Source organism: Eptesicus fuscus, chromosome 14, assembly GCF_027574615.1.
Source record: "Eptesicus fuscus isolate TK198812 chromosome 14, DD_ASM_mEF_20220401, whole genome shotgun sequence".
In the NCBI taxonomy this organism is placed as follows: domain Eukaryota; kingdom Metazoa; phylum Chordata; class Mammalia; order Chiroptera; family Vespertilionidae; genus Eptesicus; species Eptesicus fuscus.
Window position 1 is genome coordinate 39,532,642 of NC_072486.1, and position 20,299 is coordinate 39,552,940.

At 39.1% G+C, this 20,299-nt stretch overlaps 1 protein-coding gene across 2 annotated transcripts in view; it reads right to left on the reverse strand.

Annotated features, from left to right (window-relative positions):
- Positions 1-20,299, reverse strand: part of RELN (reelin) — a 455,662-nt gene that overhangs the window by 241,102 nt on the left and 194,261 nt on the right. For both annotated transcript variants that reach the window (XM_008149850.3, XM_008149843.3), the window contains exons 6-7: positions 17,700-17,778; positions 560-656 (exon numbers count right to left, since the gene is read on the reverse strand). In XM_008149850.3, the coding sequence (XP_008148072.2) occupies positions 560-656; positions 17,700-17,778 (176 nt within the window). The remainder of the gene's footprint in view (positions 1-559; positions 657-17,699; positions 17,779-20,299) is intronic.

Consider the following 20,299-nt stretch of genomic DNA (forward strand, 5'->3'; position numbering starts at 1 on the left):
TTTCAACTGAGAATGCTCAAGTGTCATTTCACATATAATGTAAGAAATGATCTTTGGCAAGCTAAGTCTCATCACTATTAATTAAAGGAAAGTAACATGCTCTTGAACAATTTTGCATAAACCGCAAGTTTAAAAAACTGGTTTATTCACTGTACTCTTTAAAGAAGAAATCATTAAAAGTTTTTCTGATTAGGGAACACTGTTTAAAAATCATGTGACAAAACTGCTCATCTAACATTTCTGGCTTGCGAGGAGAAAATAAATTTAGAAGTAAAACTTAATACAAGAACTTGTGAAGTCATAAATTATTTAAATATGTATAGATATATGTGTAATATATGTCATATGTCTCTCATATTATGCCCATATTTTCCCTCTTTTTAGTGTGGAAGCCAGTCATTTGACCACTTTTAAAGTTAATGAATTTGAAACATAATGTGTGACATAGGGGTGAAAAATATAACCTGTTACTAAAAGCCCCATGATAAGGAAGATGTTGGCAAAAAGCTCAGTAAAGACAATGTATTTGGAATAATGTACATAGATAACATGTACTTACCAATTCTCTTGGACCATATGGCTCACAGAAGGTGACAGCATTGCCGTGCATAATGGCGCCGCACTGTTCTCCAATCTCACAGTTGCGACATTCAACCCTGTGGGAACACAGAACGCATCCCCGGTCTGAGAACTAAGTAGCACAAAGTGGTTTATTGCTCAGGTAAGGAAAGATGTAATAGTTATTGCTATTCAGTTCATATCAACACTTTGAGGAAAACAATAGTATTTTGTGTTGTGACATGTTAAGGAACCATGAAACCAGAAAGACTTAAATTTAAATCCCAATTCCTTAGTTACTTGCAGTGGTGGGTAAGTTACTTAACCTCCAAAGTTTCAGTTTTCTCACCTGCAAAATGAGGATAATAATACTGATGTAAACTAACATAATTATTGTGCAGATTAAATAAGGGACTGTATAAAAAATACAGAGTACAGAACCAATCTCTTAGTTCTGAATAATGGCAGATGGTATTATCAATAATTATATATAATATATATGTCCAATACAAGGGTGGTTGTAAATATTAAAAATAAGCAAAGTAATATACACTTGTATAATGACCTAAAAACTGGTATCTCTGAAATCAAAAGATGTTTTACAAATTATAAATCTTTTGAGATATAGTGAGTATAGGTGTTTAAAATTATCGTTCACATTGTTCTTAAATAAATTTGCATGTCTAGAAACTATACCATGCTAAAAATAATGGAATCAGATTATATTTAATCCACTTATTAATATGAAATATATACAAATTCAAGCCAAGTTTGGGTACTGAGTTACTACATTTACTTTGCAAATGATTTAATTAGCTGCTTTCTTTATTACTGTAAAATGAAGTGCTTAATAAATCCTTAAGACATGATTTCAAAAATAAATGTATCCATGATTTTAGTAGAAAATAGATTTATGAATATTCTAGATTTGACTTTGCATATTTACAGGAACAGTCACAATGCTCTGCATCGAGACATTTTGGCCTACCATCATTACATACCTAACATGTACAAAGATAGATCTGTTTCCTGTCTGAACCTCAAACCACACGAGAGCTGTATTTCATGCAGAAAGAACATTTTCAAAGACTTTCACATTCCAGGTGCCAAACATTGTGGAAAGAGCACTGTGCCCTTTGTTTGGGAGATCATTGCATTATGCTCTTTCAGCATTTTGCTAATTTTAGAGAAAGAGAGCAATAACACCCATTAAAGTAGGAAGACAAAAGTGTAAAGAGGTGTCAGTTACCCCGTAAATCCTAGAGGCAGAAGCAGAGTGAGTAAAAAACTGGCAAGTAATGGTATTTCCTATGTATATATTGCATGGAATAAATGATTGTTCTCATTCCAATCTTTTGAGCTGTGTTCCTACACCAGGAGATAACAATGTCAAGAACCTTTGAATTTTTGTGTGTGTGTGGAATAAACAGGGAACTATTTCTGGTAGGGAATTTAAAATGCTAGCATCACAAATATTAGTAGGATATTTAAATCTCTTGATTACTGTGAAGCAAGATTCTAATAAATGTCCTTGACATTAGAAGAGATATAGTAGTAGCTTCATAAGGGCAACAAACATGTCTCTTGTTCACCATTTTATGCCTTGCATGTTGTATTCCATAAAAATCTGTTGAATGAATGAATGAATATAAGACAATTTCATGAACAGAACTATTATTAAGGCCTGAGGTCCAAAGCACTTAGAATAGTGCTTGGCACATAGCAAGAACAATGTGTTACTGTCTGAGCTTTTTATTATTATAGATTTCCACCATTTTCATCCAGAACTGGTATTTTTTTTTCCTCCTCACACAGAACCTATTACATGAACTTTTTACTACTGTTTTTCTATTTTTAAACTATACATTATTTTTTCTTCAAGGACTGTGATTGTGATAAAAGTACAGAGAAGGAGCACAAAAATTATAGTGGGATTCTCACTTAGTGATATATGAGGATTATTTGGCTACAAGTCATTGTAAAATGGCTTGAAAAAACATCAACTTTGACAGGAAAAAAATTGAAAGAATGTTCAACTCTCAAAATGGCTATCTGCCATTTTCCCCCAGTAACTCTAAACTAAAAGCATCACTGCTGATGTGAAGTCCAAGGCTTAATGTTGAAATTCCCATAGCAATACTCCTAAGTATTGATTAGCAGCCCCCAAATTAACTCTATATCAGAAAAATAATATCTGTATAAAATGTACGTATTACATCTTCCTTCCCCCATAGTTTGGATTAAACAGGGTTCAGGTGCAGCCTAGATACCTGTATATTGTTTAAAGGTGATTCTAGCCCTGGCTGGTTTGGCTCAGTGGATAGAGAGTCGGCCTGCGGACTGAAGGGTCCCAGGTTCGATTCTGGCCAAGGGCACATGCCTGGGTTTCGGGCTTGATCCCCAGTAGGGGGCATGCAGGAGGGAGCCGATCAATGATTCTCTCTCATCATTGATGTTTCTATCTTTCTATCTCTCTCCCTTCCTCTCTGAAATCAATAATATATATAAAATTTTTTAAAGGTGATTCTAACATAGATGGCCTACAGCTGGCATCAGGGAACCAGTGAAGAGACAACAGATGTTTGGTGTGTTTGGAGAAACACTTCTATGTTGTGGAATAACAGAAATTAAAATACTAGTAAAAAAAGAAAAAAAGCAAACAGATACAGCCTTCTCTGCATTTGGCTTAACAACCCCTCTAGACCTTTCTCTTCTTGACTGTGCTTTATGGCTCCAGAAACTTAAAATTAAGCTTCTAAAGGCATTGGTGCCCTGTTGAAACTTAAAGATTTAGAATTACCAGTATTTAGAATTATTCACTGTATTGCTGCTACTTGGAGGCATAATGGCTTCAACAAGGATTGGTGGAACATATCTGTCAGCTTCCTGTCAAGGTCTTTTATGTCCTTTCCTAGAATTTCTCACAGTCTGACTGGGTTTGTCAATAAAATTTATTATAATTTAAACCTGAATGCCCATCCCACTCTTAGCTGCCAATGGTGTTATTTATTCATTCCTCATTCATTAATTCATTCTTGAAATTAACAAACTTATATTGAGGGCCTACAGGCACTGTGGTGAGCTTTAGTGGAACAAAAACAAATAAAACAGCGTCATTTCCTTCCAGGAGGAAAGGCAGAGAAACAAACACACAACTGAAATATAGGGTGCCAATGCAATGATAGCTATTTATTGTATTCAATTATGTGCCACATACTCCAAAGCCCATTAAAATCTCTCAACCACTCTATAAGATAGCTGTCTGTGTCATTTTACTAATAATTGAGCTTCAGAGAAGTTTAGCATTTGCTCAAGTCACACAGTTGCAATTTGGACCCAGTGCTTGCTAATTCCAACAACCCTCACATTTTCCATAGCTCCTCATTCCTCAAAGCAGGAGTACACTGGCTGTGATGGTACCTAACTCAGACTGAGGAAGAAAGGGAAAGCTCCCACAGGAGGTGGTCCCAGAACTGGTCCTGAATGAGAACTAGTTACCCAAGCAAGGAAGAAAGGTGAGTTGTGACCAGGCACAAAGAATGCAGAGACTGCGCCGCACAAGAACTGCTGCTTCAGTGCACTAGTATGGCTGGAACTATACTGGTTCACGAAGAAGGTGGCAAGCGATGGGGCTGGAAAGTGGGAACCAGTACAGGAAAGGCTTCCTGGACCAATTACCAAGTAATGGGTACAGTACTAAAAACTCTGCAAATAATGCCTCAATTAATTTACGTAAAACCCCTTCCTCTATTTTTTATCCTCATTTGGAGGGTGTCAAAACTGAGACTTAGCGCAATTAAATGATTGCCCAAGGTTGCACTGCTTGAAGTTACAGAACTGGAATTCAAACTCCCAATGTCACGATACAAACCCAGCGTTTAGGAAAATTTCTCTAGCAGATGATGGATTGGAGGTAGAAAAGCCAGGACTATCGCTGTAACACGAGCAAGACGTAATAGTGCTTGAGATAAGGTGGAAGTGGAGAAAAGTGGGCACACCCTAAAATGTTGCTATTCAATAGAAATATTAATGTGAGCCACATGTAATTTTCAACTTGCTAATGGCTACACTAAAAAATATAAAGGAACAGGTGAAATTAATTTTAATAATGTTTTATTTAACTCAATATATTCAAATTACATTTTAACATTTAATTAATGTAAAATTATTAATGGCATAGTTTATATTCTCTGTTCATAGTAAGTCTTCAAATCGTGAGGTGTATTTTACACTTACAGCACACCTCAGTTCTGACTAGTCACATTTCAAACGCTCATCAGTCATGTGACTAGTGGCTACCATATTGGACAGCGTGACTCTAGAGAATTACAGAGCTTGGAGACCGCTCTCTGGTTATGCTGACAACTGGAGATGCCCAGCTGACAATGATTCTATGTATCTGAACTTCAGAGAAAGATCAGCACTGACATGGCAGCTTAGGATATGGTTGAAATCATAGGAGTGCATATTATTGGGGGTCAGGGGAGAGAGGGAGATACACAAAGTGAGAAAGGAAGCAGTTCAAAATGGATTTCTGGGAAAGAAATCATATTGTCCATAGTCTTGTTTCTGGAAAGCTCTAACCATCATCATGACCCTTCAATGTGTATCAATCTGAGCCTATCTCCCCTTACTTTCCCATGACTATTAGCCATGGATTAATTTCTATTCATGTTCCTAACCATCTGTGCTGCCCATTAAGGTGACTTTGCTAAATACTGACTCTACAACATGAACTTCTGAATATTTTTTCTACCATTAAATTTAAGCGTTGTATAACTACAAATATGAATACCGTTATCATAAAGGAAAAGACAAATCATAATTTCATGATGAATACAATGATCTAGATGGAGGTCAGATAGTACAAAGGGCAACTAGTGGCTATGGTTTCACAGAAGAAACTAGTGATCTGTGTCAGAAAGACAAGGTAGGTTTAAAAAACCTACAGGTGGAAATAAACATCCATACTCCAAGAAAAATAATTCCCCAGAATTTAAAACAATATCTAAGTGCTCTTAAAGTCCTATGCTCCTCTCTTTCTCAAATTGCCTCTGTGCCTAACAATTTAACTTATTGAATAGAGTTAGGTACTAACCCAATGGATGCTCTTTGTGAAGAACACTAGTGGTCTGAAATCCTGCTCTCCCCTATAGAAAAGTTATACGAGTTCTTAAGAACTGGGGTTCAATTTGCTAAATGATGACAGTCCAATATTTTCAGGCTCAGAGGGGAAAAAATGCTGATTGTTCCTAACATTTAAACTGTGGCCTCACAATTTAATTTTCTCAGGAAAACAGTGGGCTTTGTAAAGCTAGATAACATATTCTTCAGAGATTGGTGGAAAGAAGGGAGTTTTAAATAATCCCAGTTACAAACTTTTGTTTTTCAATTTAAAAAGGAATGTGATCCCCTAGGCTAAGGATTAGAAATGAATTGCTTCTCTGCCTAATAAGAAAAGTAATACTGAATATTATTCTAATCTAAAACAAAACAAAAAAACTTCCCACTCCTTTATTTCCTCCCCCTGATATGGAAAACAGAGCATAAGAATCTGATAAATACCATGGCACATCATACAAATCACCTCTCTGCCATCAATGGTATGATTAAAAGACATTTTAATGGAAATGCTTGCTATCTCCAAAGACCATGCAAAGCCTGAATTTGTTAAACCCTTGTTGAACCTATGTATCACACACTTAGGTTCCACATGAAGCTAATCTATTACTAGAGTTCACAGATCATTGCACATTTGAGTCAGAGGGCACCTAAAATATCACTGAGTCTCATCGCCCCTTTATTTTACAAATGATGGAACAGAAACAATTCAGGTTTCCTGGCTCCTTGTACAATGTTCTTGCCATTCCACTGTAATGCAGCCAGAACAAGAACTCCGATTTTATAAAAACAGCGTGCGATAAAAGAGTTTGTCACCATTTTTACTCTCAGCGTTTATTTTGAAAAGCTACAATGAATTTTCTTAATGTTTTTCTTTTATAAAAGGATTTTGTTTTGCAAGTGAAAAATGAACAAAAACAAAATAAAAGCATTATGGACTTCATAGAAAATGTTAAGAATGAATCTGCTGGGCTGGAATATATAATCAAATTCAATATTTCCAAATATTTCCAAATAGTTTTTATATGTACACTTTAACACTATTATTTTTTCACTAGCAAAAATATAAAATAATCAGTAAATATAAAGGCAGGTACTCATTGACCAACACATCTAGGGTCAAGCCATAAACATAAAAGAAAAAAAAAATGCTTTGATCCAAAGTTTTGTTTTTCACTATTACAAGCTCCTTGGCAGTTTGGAAATTGTTATTTTGGTGTTAATTCTCTATCTTACTATTATTATTATTATTATTATTATTATTATTATTATTATTTAGGTGGCTGGGACTTTTATTTGTCTGGGATAAAGTGAGAGCACACTTGTAAAGGTATAATTATGTTTTCAGTCCTGATTTTGAAATTATTAAGCTGGAAAACAAGCCAAAGCACCCTTTCACGACACACAGAGGAAGATAAAGTGACATGTCTCTGGAGTCCAGGGGCCCCACCTACTGTGGTGACTTACAAGGGACTTTCAGGATACAGGGCAGAGCAGGTGGATTAATGAGAAAATTGGCTCCTTCTCACAACTGGAGATTTATGAATGGTTGGTGGTGACATCATCCTGATAACAATAAATAAATAACTGAAATATCATTTCCTCAAGAGCAATCTAATTACATGGCTCATTCTTCTGATCAGATCAGAGGGAAATCACTCAGCCTTTAGTCAGGCACTGTGCTGAAACAAGTTAATCACCTGGAAACTCACTGACAATCAGTTACCATCAAATTCTCATTTGAGATGCATGCTGTTTGCCCCAAGACGGAGGACACTGTATTATCTGTTCATAATTTATTGCCTCTGAAGGAGGAGTCAGTGTCTGGGACTCAGCCTCAGAAGCAGCAATCTGGCATTCAACAAGCCAGAATTGTCTATTCACCAGCATTTCTGAATGGAGATCTTAAAATAATTTCCATATTGTTTCTGACTATAAAAAGTACTTATAATTTTCCTGACCCAAAGATAACACGTCTCAGTAGCCAACACTGATACTGACAAAACCTGATGTGTGAGCTTGCAAGACCGGAACAGATGAGGGACAGTGAATCCACTGAAGTAAAGAGGACCCTGTGGGCCATTTGGTAGCAGGGCACTCAGCTGACTTCTTCTGGAGACACTGGAGCTCCTTGTACTTTCCATTCAAACCTCAACAACCAGAACACTAACTTTTTAAAAATATATATATTTTATTGACTTTTTACAGAGAGGAAGGGAGAGGGAGAGAGAGTTAGAAACATCGATGAGAGAGAAACATCGATCAGCTGCCTCTTGCACACTCCCTACTGGGGATGTGCCTGCAACCAAGGTACATGCCCTTGACCGGAATCGAACCTGGGAGCCTTCAGTCCGCAGGCCGACGCTCTATCCACTGAGCCAAACCGGTCAGGGCAGAGAACACTCAACTTTTGCCCATAGTCAGTTTTATGATAAAGAGGGCATGACTGCATGACTATTTGTAAAAGATCAAGCTCTTTAAAAAATCTATTCTCTTTGTAAATGTGGAATATTTTTAGAAAAAACAGCAAGGAAAATTCACTCTATGAGACTGAGAATAATATCACCTTCAACGATGTCATGACTTATTTCTAAGGAGCTAAAACATGTTCCAAAGGTGAAAATTACAAACTCCATTTTTAGCTCACTCTTTCTCATTACTTCTCACTGAGGAAGGTAGGAAAATTCTTCTTATTTCACTAGGGGGTTTTAAATTTGATCTTTCTTTTGTTAACACGTACAACGACAAATATTATTTGAGTTAAAATAACCCTCTAATATGCTACTACTGCATACAATACTCTGACCTCCAACTATGGTGAATTCCACTACATGATGCTTAAAGAAATATTTTCTCACTCTTTCAAATGTACTTGACATTTAATTCCACCAAGCGAGCTCTTATTTCTGTCATCTAAAACAGAGATTAAAGAAGGAAATAATATGCCTCCAGATTCACACCTTGTTTTATTAGTGGGCCACCTTCTGGATAACCCCTCTATTGCATATAAAACTTTACCCCACAGTAATTACGTAATGGTAAGAAGAGTGAGGGAAGGAAGCAAGAGAGGAAGGTTAGAGAAGAATGTTGTAATAAGAGAATAAACTTATTAACAAAAGGGAAGAGGGAATGAGAGATGGTGGAACAAGAGGGAGGGAGGGAGAGAAAAAGTAGAAAAGATGCACCTAAGATCAGAATATTGGACCATCAAACCCCATAGACCAAATTATAATTCCGCAACTTCAAGATACACTGATATATAATAGGTTCTAGCAAAGATATGTCATCAGAGAAAATATTTTGCCTGATTTTTCTCATTATTCACAATCTCCCTTAGTAACTTGCTCTTGAAAAAATGTAAGATTTATGCTCCATGTTCCATCAGTTAACTCTATTGGATCATATGTCTTCTAAATGATTGTCATTACAAAAACTACCTCTTGAGAATCCCTCAGCAGTGGTATGGAGACTTCGGTGTCCATGGCTAGGTGCTCCCCTTCACCCAGCGCTATCTCCCACACTTACTGCCCATAGGCCTGCTGGACAATGAGCCACGACAATGTACTTTTATCCAATTTCTTTCTCAGGGACATTGTTCATCAGTCTTACTTTTTTTCTGATTACCTTGAAACTGCACTTAACTGTGATTCTCATACTTGGCTAATAAATTGAGTCCCCTCCGTTTTTATTCTTTACTAGTGGTCTGGTGCACGGATTTGTGCACACTGAAAGGAAATTGGGAGCCCACGCCTGCGTGCCTGGGGAGTTTCCACGTTCCTTGAGCCAACAGGAAGTCACATGGGGAGTCTGTCCTCCTCCCCACAGCTTCCTGAAAAAAATATTTCCAAATGTCCCTTCTGCGGCCAGGGTTGTACCTTGCTGGCCGGGAGGTCCCCAGTGAACACCTTGGGCTGTGCTGAATGCTTTCCACTGCTCAGAGCCGGATAAGAGATGCTTGGAGGTGAACAATACAAAGTTGGGGATCTTGGAGGGAGGGGGAGCTCTCTCTCCCATGCCCCACCCTTCAGGTCCATCTCTCTGACTTTTACCCCGATTGTCAGTCACCACCTTGTGGCCATTTTTATATTGCTGTCTTCCTCTGTATCTCTGGGGCAATGGATAAAGGATGAGATTTTCTCTTTATGCCGGAGGCAGAGTTCCAGGAGCCTGGCAGCTATATCAGGCTCGTCCGTCTGGAGCTGACCAATGCTTTGCAGGGATCCAGGAGCAGGTGTTCAGTGCCAGGTCGCGGACCTTTCCGGGAGATGGGGCCGGGGCCGGGTGGTAGGTGGAAGTTGCAAAGGGCTCGCCCGCGTGGACACGCGTGGGTGTTGGTCACTGGGCTGGACTTCACCAGCACTTGCTCTTCAGATGGGGGCCGGCCCAGGTAGTATGTTTGTGAAGCCCCTCAGTGGGTTTTTCCCGAGCCTGCATCCTGAGACCCAGAGGGCAATAGGTAAGGGATGTGGTGCAGTCACAGGGTCTGAAGGGAGAGTTCCAGGAACCGGTGATGGTTGATTCGTGGCCATTCCGGCTACACTCTCACCACCTGGGCGTTGGGACTGCAGTCTATTTGCTGGAGATTGCACCTGTCAGAGACAGGAGAGACTCGTGTGCCCGGCTTCTAGCTGAGTGGCTCTCCTGCTGTGGGAGCGCACTGACCTCCAGGGGGGCAGCTCCTGCATTGAGCGTCTATCCCCTGGAGGTCAGTGTGTGACTGGTCGTTGGGTAGTTCCGGTGTTATATTCTGGCTTTTTATATATATAGATGGGGAATCCAAGACACTAAAGAACTACGAAGTCGTTTTACTGTTGGCTTGACTTCTTTTCTGTTATTAGGCTATTAATCACGGACTAAAACTCCAGCTAGCATAACTCAACCCCCATCCTAAAATCTGTCTTTTCATATTCTCCACTGAGTCAATTATATGTCAAAGAAAATTACCTTTAATGAGCCAAATTACCAATCTTTTTGCTCCATTTCAGGATAACTGCTCCAATAAATTAGCATTTTCAAGAAAATACCAAATGAAGCAGCAATTTGAGATCTCTATTTCCCTGACCTTGTGGTCTTTTTTTATATATATTTTTTACTTTTTATTGATTTCAAAGATGAAGGGAGAGGGAGAGAGAGATAGAAACATCAATGATGAGAAAGAATCAGCGATTGGCTGCCTCCTGCACACCCCACACTGGGGATCGAGCCCACAACCTGGGCATGTGCCCGGACTGGGAATCAAACCGTGACCTCTAGGTTCACAGGTCAATGCTCAACCACTGAGACATGCTGGCTGGGCTGACCTTGTAGTCTTATCTTTTACCTGTAAAAGTGGAAATGTTCTAGTCTTTTCTTGATTCAAGCAATCCTATGCAATGCAGCCGTGGCTTTAGCTTCCTTAGCTGTAAATTGTGGGCTTTCTGTATGATAAAGCGACTGACAACTGACAGAGGTCTTCAGGTACCAGAGGACCTGAAACAACTTCATTTGCGTCTTTCTTCTTGATGTCTCATCTCCCTGTTGGCATCCCAACTTACTCATCTCAGATCTCCTTCTGCAGAGTGACTTCTGTTCTCCCCTGATCTCTGCTAACGAGGACATCTCTGCTATCATTACTGTGCTGGAGGGGAAACATCTGTTGTCATCTAGTTGCCATTTATCATCATGTTTTGTAATAGTCCCAAGTTGCCCACTAGAACATCAGAGCCTAGTGATGTTATAACTATGGATGTCGTCTGTGATCGTCAGAAAACAAGCATTAAAGGGCTAAAATCTGCTAAGCCACACAAAGATTCCTCCTTGATTTTGTAATTGCTAGGAGTATAAAAGATACTTCTTAAGAAAACTTAGTTTTTAAGAATTCATTCACGTTTTAATGAGTTACCTTTACTCTCTTTAAACTCAAAGTTATGAAGCAGAAATGTCTATTTCATATTTTTTCTCATTATTGAAAAATCTTATTGAGTTATTGTGTACACAGTGAAACACATAGATCTTAAGTTTTGACAAATGCACACATCTATGTAACCCATGGTCTCTCAAGATATATAATATGTTCATTACCACAGAAAGCTCCTCAAGGCCCTTTCCAGTAAATCCCCCATCCTTGAAATAACCAGTGATTTAATTTCTATCACTTCAAGTAAGTTTGCCTAAACTATATTTCTTATAAATGAAACCACACAGTAAAAACTAGTTTGGGCCTGGCTTCTTTCACTTAACATAATATTTGAGAGGTTCTGCCATGTTGTTTCAATTATCAATAATTCATACCTTCTTATTGCTCAGTAGTATTCTATTGTATGAGTGTCTTACTCATACACTATTCATTCTGCCATTGATGGATGGCTAAGATTTTCCCAGTTTTTGCTACCAGGTACATTTCCTTTTAATAAAAAAATGAGTTCTCTCCATTCATATGAAATACTGGCAGTGTTAATATCATATTAAAATAATTTGATTTGCCCTAGCTGGTTTGGCTCAGTGGATAGAGTCTTGACCTGCGGACTGAAAGGTCCCGGGTTCGATGCAGGTCAAGGGCACATCCCTGGGTTGCGGGCTCAATCCCCTGTAGGGGGCGTGCAGGAGACAGCCCATCAATGATTTTCTCTCATCATTGATGTTTCTCTCTCTCTCTCTCTCTCTCTCCCTTCCTCTCTGAAATCAATAAAAATATATTTTAAAAAACCCACAAGCAACAGGCCCCTGGCTGTGTCTATTATTAAAAAAATAATAAATAAACAAATAAATAAATAAATAGATTGATTAAATGATTTCATTCATAAAAAAGAACTATGCAAGTGTGGTTGGTGAAAGTAGCAGATGCTTAAGTGAAATGTTAATGAGGTAAAGCATATTTGCAAGTCTTTACATAGCTTCTAAACTGAGTTACATGAGGTGTTTCTTCCCACTTCTTTGGGGGGTGTTGGAGGGTTGTCTCTCTATCCTACCTAATAAAATGGTAATATGTAAATTACCATCACTCCGCTATGCCCACAATTGAGCCAGCGGGAGGTGCAGGGGGCGGGACTCGGGGTGGCTGGGGTAGCCGATTGGGCCAGCGGGACACTGAGCTCGCGTTGCCAGCGGTGGCACGAGCTCAGCGTCTGCGCCATGGCTGTGCTGCGGAACAGAAGGGGCCTCTGGGGCAGCGAGCCCATGTCCTGCTGCGGACCATCAAAAGCGGGGGAGCGGGGTGCCTGTCTGCTCTGGCACCAGGCCTTTCAGAAGCCTCCGCTGAGCCGGAGGCTTCTGAAAGGCCTGGTGCACCAGCGGACAGACACCCAGCTCCCCCACGATCGAAAGTGAAAGCATGGGAGCTGGGTGCCTGTCCACTCCGGCACCAGGCCTTTCGGAAGCCTCCACTGCACCGGAGGCTTCTAAAAGGCCTGGTGCACCAGCAGACAGGCACCCAGCTCCCCCGCGATCGAAAGCGAAAGCGTGTAGGGGACCCTACACGTGCATGATTCAATCATGCACTGGGCCTCTAGTATATGAATAAATACTGATCTGCTCCATCATCAATAGTGCAATTGTATTGAACATACTTGATAATGGGGCACTGTCAGCAGTGCTGATAAACCGGTGTGGCTCCATCCATACTCTCTCACTCCCTTGGGTTCAGTGACACAATTGAAATGATGAAGTTACTATTGTAACTCCAGAGGTATACCAGCATCCAGGCAAAGTCAAGGTGAAAAAGCTTCACTCTCATCAAACCTGAGCCACCACTATATTCCCATGAAGGGCTTTTGTTGTTCTCTTTACTTGGAACTTTACTTCCCATCTCTCATTCCAACAAAGCAATCAGAACCCCCTGGGAGAGTGGGAAGATAAAGGGCCACTTCCTTAGCAGGGCCCAGAGAGACTTGGGGGGCAAACGGCAGAAACATTCTATGCTCTGCATTTCAGGGAGGCAGAAGGACCAAAGCTTCTTGATAGCACACCAGAGCAGAGCATCACAAGGAGGCCCACCGTTCAGGTCCAGGAGCAGCAGAACAATTCCATGCCCTTAAGCAGGGCTCAAAACCGAGCCACTGGCCAGAAGGAGTGGACAGGAGAGGGATGAAGGCTATCTGCGTGGACCAGTCACCACAGACTAGATGAGCTGGGGAGGACTCAGTGAGCATCTGCAGGGACAGATGACCAGAGAACCTCTGGCTTTTGCACTAATAAGTCATCTGAAACTTAGATACAACATCAGAAAAAATGGGAGAGGGCAAGCCAAAGTTGACTGAAATTAAGTTTCCATCACTGGGGGACAATAAAAAGAAATTAAGTTGGGTTATGAAAGAATAAAGAACATTTTGTTTCTCTGATACCCAAGTTGGTGAACAGAATTCATAACTGCTATGCCTGTGTGAGCACAAAGAACTTTGGAAGAACTGGCAGAAACTGTTAACAGTGTTGCCTCCGAAGGAAGGGGACATAGGTCTAGTGTGGGAGCAAGACTTACTTGCATTATTTTCTTAATATTCTTGGACTTTTCACTAAATACACATATTACTTTTTAGATCAAATCTAATATTTAAACTAAGTAGATAGACAGTACACTCAATATTGAGCTGGTGTAACAAACTTTCTTGGTTCTATTCCAACTGCTGTCACATACTTGGAATAGTTACCTGGCTGTTATGTTCATTCATAATAAGAGTAGTATAATTTTGTATCATAGTCATTTGTACATGAGATAAGAAACTTGGATGTCAAGAATTACATGAAATAGCCGAAACCGGTTTGGCTCAGTGGATAGAGCGTCGGCCTGCGGACTGGTAGGTCCCGGGTTCGATTCCGGTCAAGGGCATGTACCTTGGTTGTAGGCACATCCCCAGTGGGGGATGTGCAGGAGGCAGCTGATCGATGTTTCTCTCTCATCCATGTTTCTAACTTTCTATCTCTCTCCCTTCCTCTCTGTAAAAAATCAATAAAATACATTAAAAAAAAAAGAATTACATGAAATAGAGTGAAAGTTCATTTCATTAGATAAAGTTGAGGGAAGCAAATAAGTTACGAGTGATTAACTTTTAAACTGATCTACCTCTCCATCATTGTATAGACATGACTGAAGTTTCTTAATTTCTCTTTTTGCTTGTCCTTAAAAATTGCAAATTAAACAATGTATAGGATGCTTTTTGAACCATATGGAAGAAACATGCTCATAAAAGTAGCACATGTTTCTCTTGTGGAAAATGACTTGGTGATGCATTTAGTCATGGGACTCTGGCCAAAGGCAGCACACCAGGCACTTCGTTTCTGCCTGTGTGGCAGTGGCACAGGGATGGTGCCGGCAGCAAGGACCCTCCTTCCACGCTGCCACAAGGTTACCCAGAGGCTTCTAATTCCGCGGGGTGAAGAGAACCAAAGGCAATATCATAAGGAACAAAACTCACATGCCAATATGTGTACAAAAAAAACAGAGATTTCAAGAGAGTGAAGTTAGAAAACGAAGTTGGCTCTGTTATTACTTTATTGAAAATATTTCCTGAGATATCTGATTTTACTGGGTTCTAGTTTCTGGCTTTAGGGAGTTTATGTCTATTTTTAAGGGGTTTAAGGCATTCAATTCCTCTTTTTCCCTTCTCTATGATTCTGCCATACTATATTTTCATTATACTCCAAATATCATATAATACAGATATATTTAATTTGATGTCTATTTTTTCATCCAAATGCAACAAGGGAAGACTTGGAGACTCATTTAAATAATCTGGTTGAAGATAATGTTAATAATAATGATTTTTGTTCATATCTAGGCTTAAAGGAGATAAGGAGACCAATGTGCAAATACACCACAGGAGGAAGAAAGAAGGGAAGAGGGAGAGGAAGAGAAGGGAGGGGAGAGAGAAAGGGAAGGAGGGAGGGGGAGAGAAGGGAAGGAGAATGGGGGAGGGAACTAACTTGTATTGAGCACCTGTAGTGCACCAGGCATGGTGCCAGACCTCTTCAGACTTACCAATCTTTAAAACAGTGCTCTAAGGACAGTATTAGTCTTACTTTTACTGACCAGACAATGGAGCTCAGAGAGGTGAAGCAAGCATTTTGCTTTTCTCAAGGTACCCAGCTGGCAAGTGCCTAGTTCAAGAGTCAAACCAGACTGGCCCGACCTCAGAACCCCTGACACCTTTTGTTCAACAAAGTCAACTCTCAAATGATAAAAGATTCATAGTTTGGGTTCTTGCTTTATTTTGTAGTTTGTTTGTTTGTTTATCTTAAAGAGGCTAGATGAAAGAGCTGGTGGGCAATAAGGGATAAAGTGAATTTACTCTGAAGCATATTTGATAGGAGACAGAAGTTATGTGGCTTTTTAGAGTTAATAAAAGGTTTTTTTAAAAACGCAGGGAAAACCATACCTTAAATAAAAGGGACACAAAATCCATAACTCTGGTCAGGAAATCATAGATCAGTCATGAAAATGGGTGAAGCAAAATCAATCACGTTTCATTGATTTTAAAAACAACAGAACTTGAACCACATAAAAGTCACATTTTGTATTTGTCAGGAAAACTCACTGAAGAACATGAATTAGCTTGACAGAAATGAACTTGCCTTGAAAGAAACAAATCATCCGATAACATCTACATTAATGGATATGAAAAAGCCAAGTGTCAGGAGAAGTAGAGAATTTTTCCAGGGTAAAAGCTGTGCTTAGAAAGTTTTTGGTGTTTGATGTTGTTGTTGTTGGTTTTTTTTTGCCTTTTATTAATAAAGAGTTTCAATTTATTTTAAGAAATTTATATTTAGGTTATGTTCATATGAAGGTGAAATTTTGTTGAAATTATTTCTTTAAATTGCATATAAATTATGAGACTTTATGGCTGTCTAGTCTGATTCTGTTTATATATTTATACTATATAGATCTATACTTCCTTCTAGAAAAGACATAAAACGTTCCTCTTCCTAGTGTTTAAGCAGCAACACTCTCTATATGTCATTTGCTACTCTCAGGTCAAGGGCCACTTCTTCCAAGAAATGTTTTTATTGTTTCCTTTACTAAAGTATAAATTACCTGACAGAAAAAAATATATCTGCTTTTAATTTATTGTATAAATAAAATAATTATTGCTTAGTATCTGTTGAACAGAAACAGAAATGGATATCATATGGTAACATTTGAGGATAAAATGGTTATTCTCTTCCTAGTCTTGAGTGTTGCTTGGATTTTGGTTGCAGCTTGAAAGTTTACATTAGATCTTCTATTTTATCTTGAACTCGTAATTGTGTATACAAAAACACTGAGTATCACAGAAAATCCACATTCAGATATTCTCTTAAATTGTGCAGACTGATTGTAGCTCTGGGTGCACAGGCCAGTTTATCCAGTCAGCAAAGATACAATTGCCAATAAATTCATGCATCCATGTATGTGTTCAACAAGTTTCTTTAAAAAAAAAATAAATTTAATGTTTTCCATCTCCACTTATCTCCTCTATACCCTCTTCTACCTCCATTCCCATCCCCCATCTCCCATTCCCCTCCCCGCCTCCCCTCCACCCCCCACCCCCCGCAATCATCACATTGTTGTCTGTGCCCATGTCAACAAATTTTTAACAAATAAGTTTTGGTTCATTATATCTTTGCCCTCAAAATACTCGTGAAATTGTACCTAAATAGCCTTTGAAGAAGTGATTGGAGTATAATAATGAGTTGACCCAATGGCTTAGAAGTTATTTGGAAGTGTGATTCAAATCATCTGTCATTTCAGATAAACCATTTCCGTTCTTTTGCTTGTATAAATGCAATAATTAGACACATTAAAACTTAATGTTTTCTGTGTATACAACTGAAGAAAACATCTAGCCATGCCCATGGCTTTGAGGGATACCTAGATTCAGTTCTTAAGTCAGGAATTGACAGTATGCAGTCTACATTAAGCCCAGGTCCCTAGTTAAACAATTCTTACTGATACCTTAGCATTAAAGAAAAATTTAATTTTATGTAACTGCTCCAAGGGAACATCAGCATCATTTCTTTTTTGCTTAAAAAAAAAAAAAAAAACCCAAGTGAGGCATATTCCTGTAACTTACCATATATTTGGATTCAATTCCAGTTGGTGGTAGGAATCAAAGTCATCTCGTAGGATAATACTGTCGCTATGTATTTCAGCTAAAAGAAAAAAAAAGTATTTAGAAAAAAAGTATACTAAACAATAGATTTGGCTACACAAAAGGCTCAATGTGCTGCATTTATGAGAAATAATAGTTTGACCTTAAGACTGAATGTTAAATGAGCAGTTGATTACATTTGCTTTGCTAAGGGAAAAGGGTAAAGGCTGTGCTGTTTAGACACCTAGAAATCTGGAAACTAGAGCCCCCAAAGAGAAACCCTACCAAAGTGTCACCAGGCAGGAAAGGCAGGAAGACCAAGGTCAGCACCAACCAATACGGAGAGGTCACACAAGGCTTGCCTCTCATAGCTCCACACGCCCAAAGAGATTCTGTTTCCAACTCACTTTAAAGTGTAGAAAGAAACAGGACACTCTATTCGACGTCAGCTAGCATTGCTGGAATTTACTAACCCATTTCCTCTTCTCTTTCCTATAACCCTCCTGCTTTCTCTCATTTCCTATATTCACTCATTTTTTATTTAATGTGTTTCGAGTTAACTTTTTTCCCCCTCAGAGCTGCATAGGAGAAATAATCTACACAAATAAGTAAAAGTACCCAATAAAGTCATGTTAGAAGTCAGAAGGAATGCCAGGGAACCATCCGTAGTTTTCAATATATTATCACTACACTTGAGATTATGTTAAACACCCATTTTTAATATAATCTAGAAGAACTCTGGGCATGCTAAGAGCAAAGAATGTTTTCATAGCTATAGAGTATGTGATATTTGCACTGAATAGAGGGTGGGTGAGTAAAAACAATTTCATGGCCAGCTACAATGTCAGTCAGCTCATTTTCAAGGTTGTATGAGAAATGATAATTATTTCTACTCAAGGTGAAAAAAATGAATTTTGTGCTTAAAAACTCTTCCATTGATTCCCATGGTTTGCTCGGGAAGTTTGTTTCAACTAATATAAATTCTCTGAGCCTGTATAATTTTGTTTGAACTAGTTTACATATGCTTTATGGAAAAATTAAAATCATATGACCTAACGAACAAAAAATAACCCTCCCAATTTTTCCCCCCAAAACATGACATTTACCTTTTTTACTTTGCTCACTGAACTCACTGAGTAATTAAATTCAGCTCCACATATTAGGAAGCATACTTCTAAATTCTCTTTGGTGATAGCACCAGCTATAGCCATCCTCATCCTCTTTATAGCAGGTATGCCAGCAGGTAAGCACATAACAAAGGCTGGGAAACCAGTGAATCAGCATGTATTGTGAGAAATGGCTTTTTAGACTCCAAGCCTTGGGCACTATAACAGGGAGAATAGGGATTTACACTGGAGAGAACACTGTGATGTATTCTGTGCATGGGAGTGACTTAATGATTCCTCTAAACAATTAGACACGGTGCCCGAAATGCCTATAGGATACAGCTCTCTCAAATACCCAGCGTGGCGGAGACTCGAGACTCAGCTGGGCCACTGTGAGTCACCAGCCTACCTCTGAGGCCAGAAGGCATGCTTCTAAGTGCTTGTTTGTCTGCCAAAGAAGAGATGCCCCAAGCTGTAGCATCACATAAAAGCTGAGCTTCTCAAGGCAGATCTTCCAAAGAGAAAAATAAATTAATTGGGCTTACAGGTTGAAAGGAAAAGCCCAAGAGACAAATCACTGACTCATCTGCAAGTCCCACAGCGAGAGACACCTGAAAAGGCTGGGGCCAGTCAGGATGACTTCTTTTCATTCTTATTAAGTAGCGCAGTGGAGGACATTGCTTTTAAAACAGGTCTTCACTAGAAAAGAATGAGAAATTTAACTCTTAGAGTTCTTGGTTTCATAGAGAATTTTTACAAAGGCATGAGTAAGCCTCAATGGTTGTTTATATAGTTATTGATTTCCAACACTGCTATGTTGTTGACTAGATGCTTTACAAATATGAATTCAGTCCATCCCCATAACAACCCTAGGAGGTAGGTACTATGATTACTTCCATTTTACAAATGTGGAAACTGAGGCACAGAGGGGTTAAGTAACTTGCTTGATGTCCCATGGATAGGAAGTGGTAAAGGTGAGACTAGGCAGCTTGGTTCCAACATCTGTACTCTTAACCACTACACAACCCTGCCTCGAGAACTGTGGCCCACTCAGTGCCTGGCACAGTGAAAAGATCATGAGAAAAATGAGGGGTGATAAATGTAATAGGGTGCCATTAAACAAAGCACATAGTTATGAAATAGTCTCATTTCAGTTTCTGAAGAAATGACCAAATTAGTTATCTTTTTACAATGCAGTACTAATTTGAGCAGATATCTCAAATCTGAAGTGAGATGAATTCCTCCATACTTATAGCTCCTTACCCATCACTTCTATGGTCTGCTTATAGTGGATAGGAGCACAGGGAAAAATTCAGCAGTAGAATATTCTGTCAAATGGTCACACTCAACAGGATCCTAAGGATGAATGGACTAACAGGTTTGAAAGTCCTTCCATTAGCCCTCAGCTGGATAGCATGATCATCCTTGGTGAGTTCCTCTGTTCAAGCATAATCTGGACCTGACTCTGATTTCAGT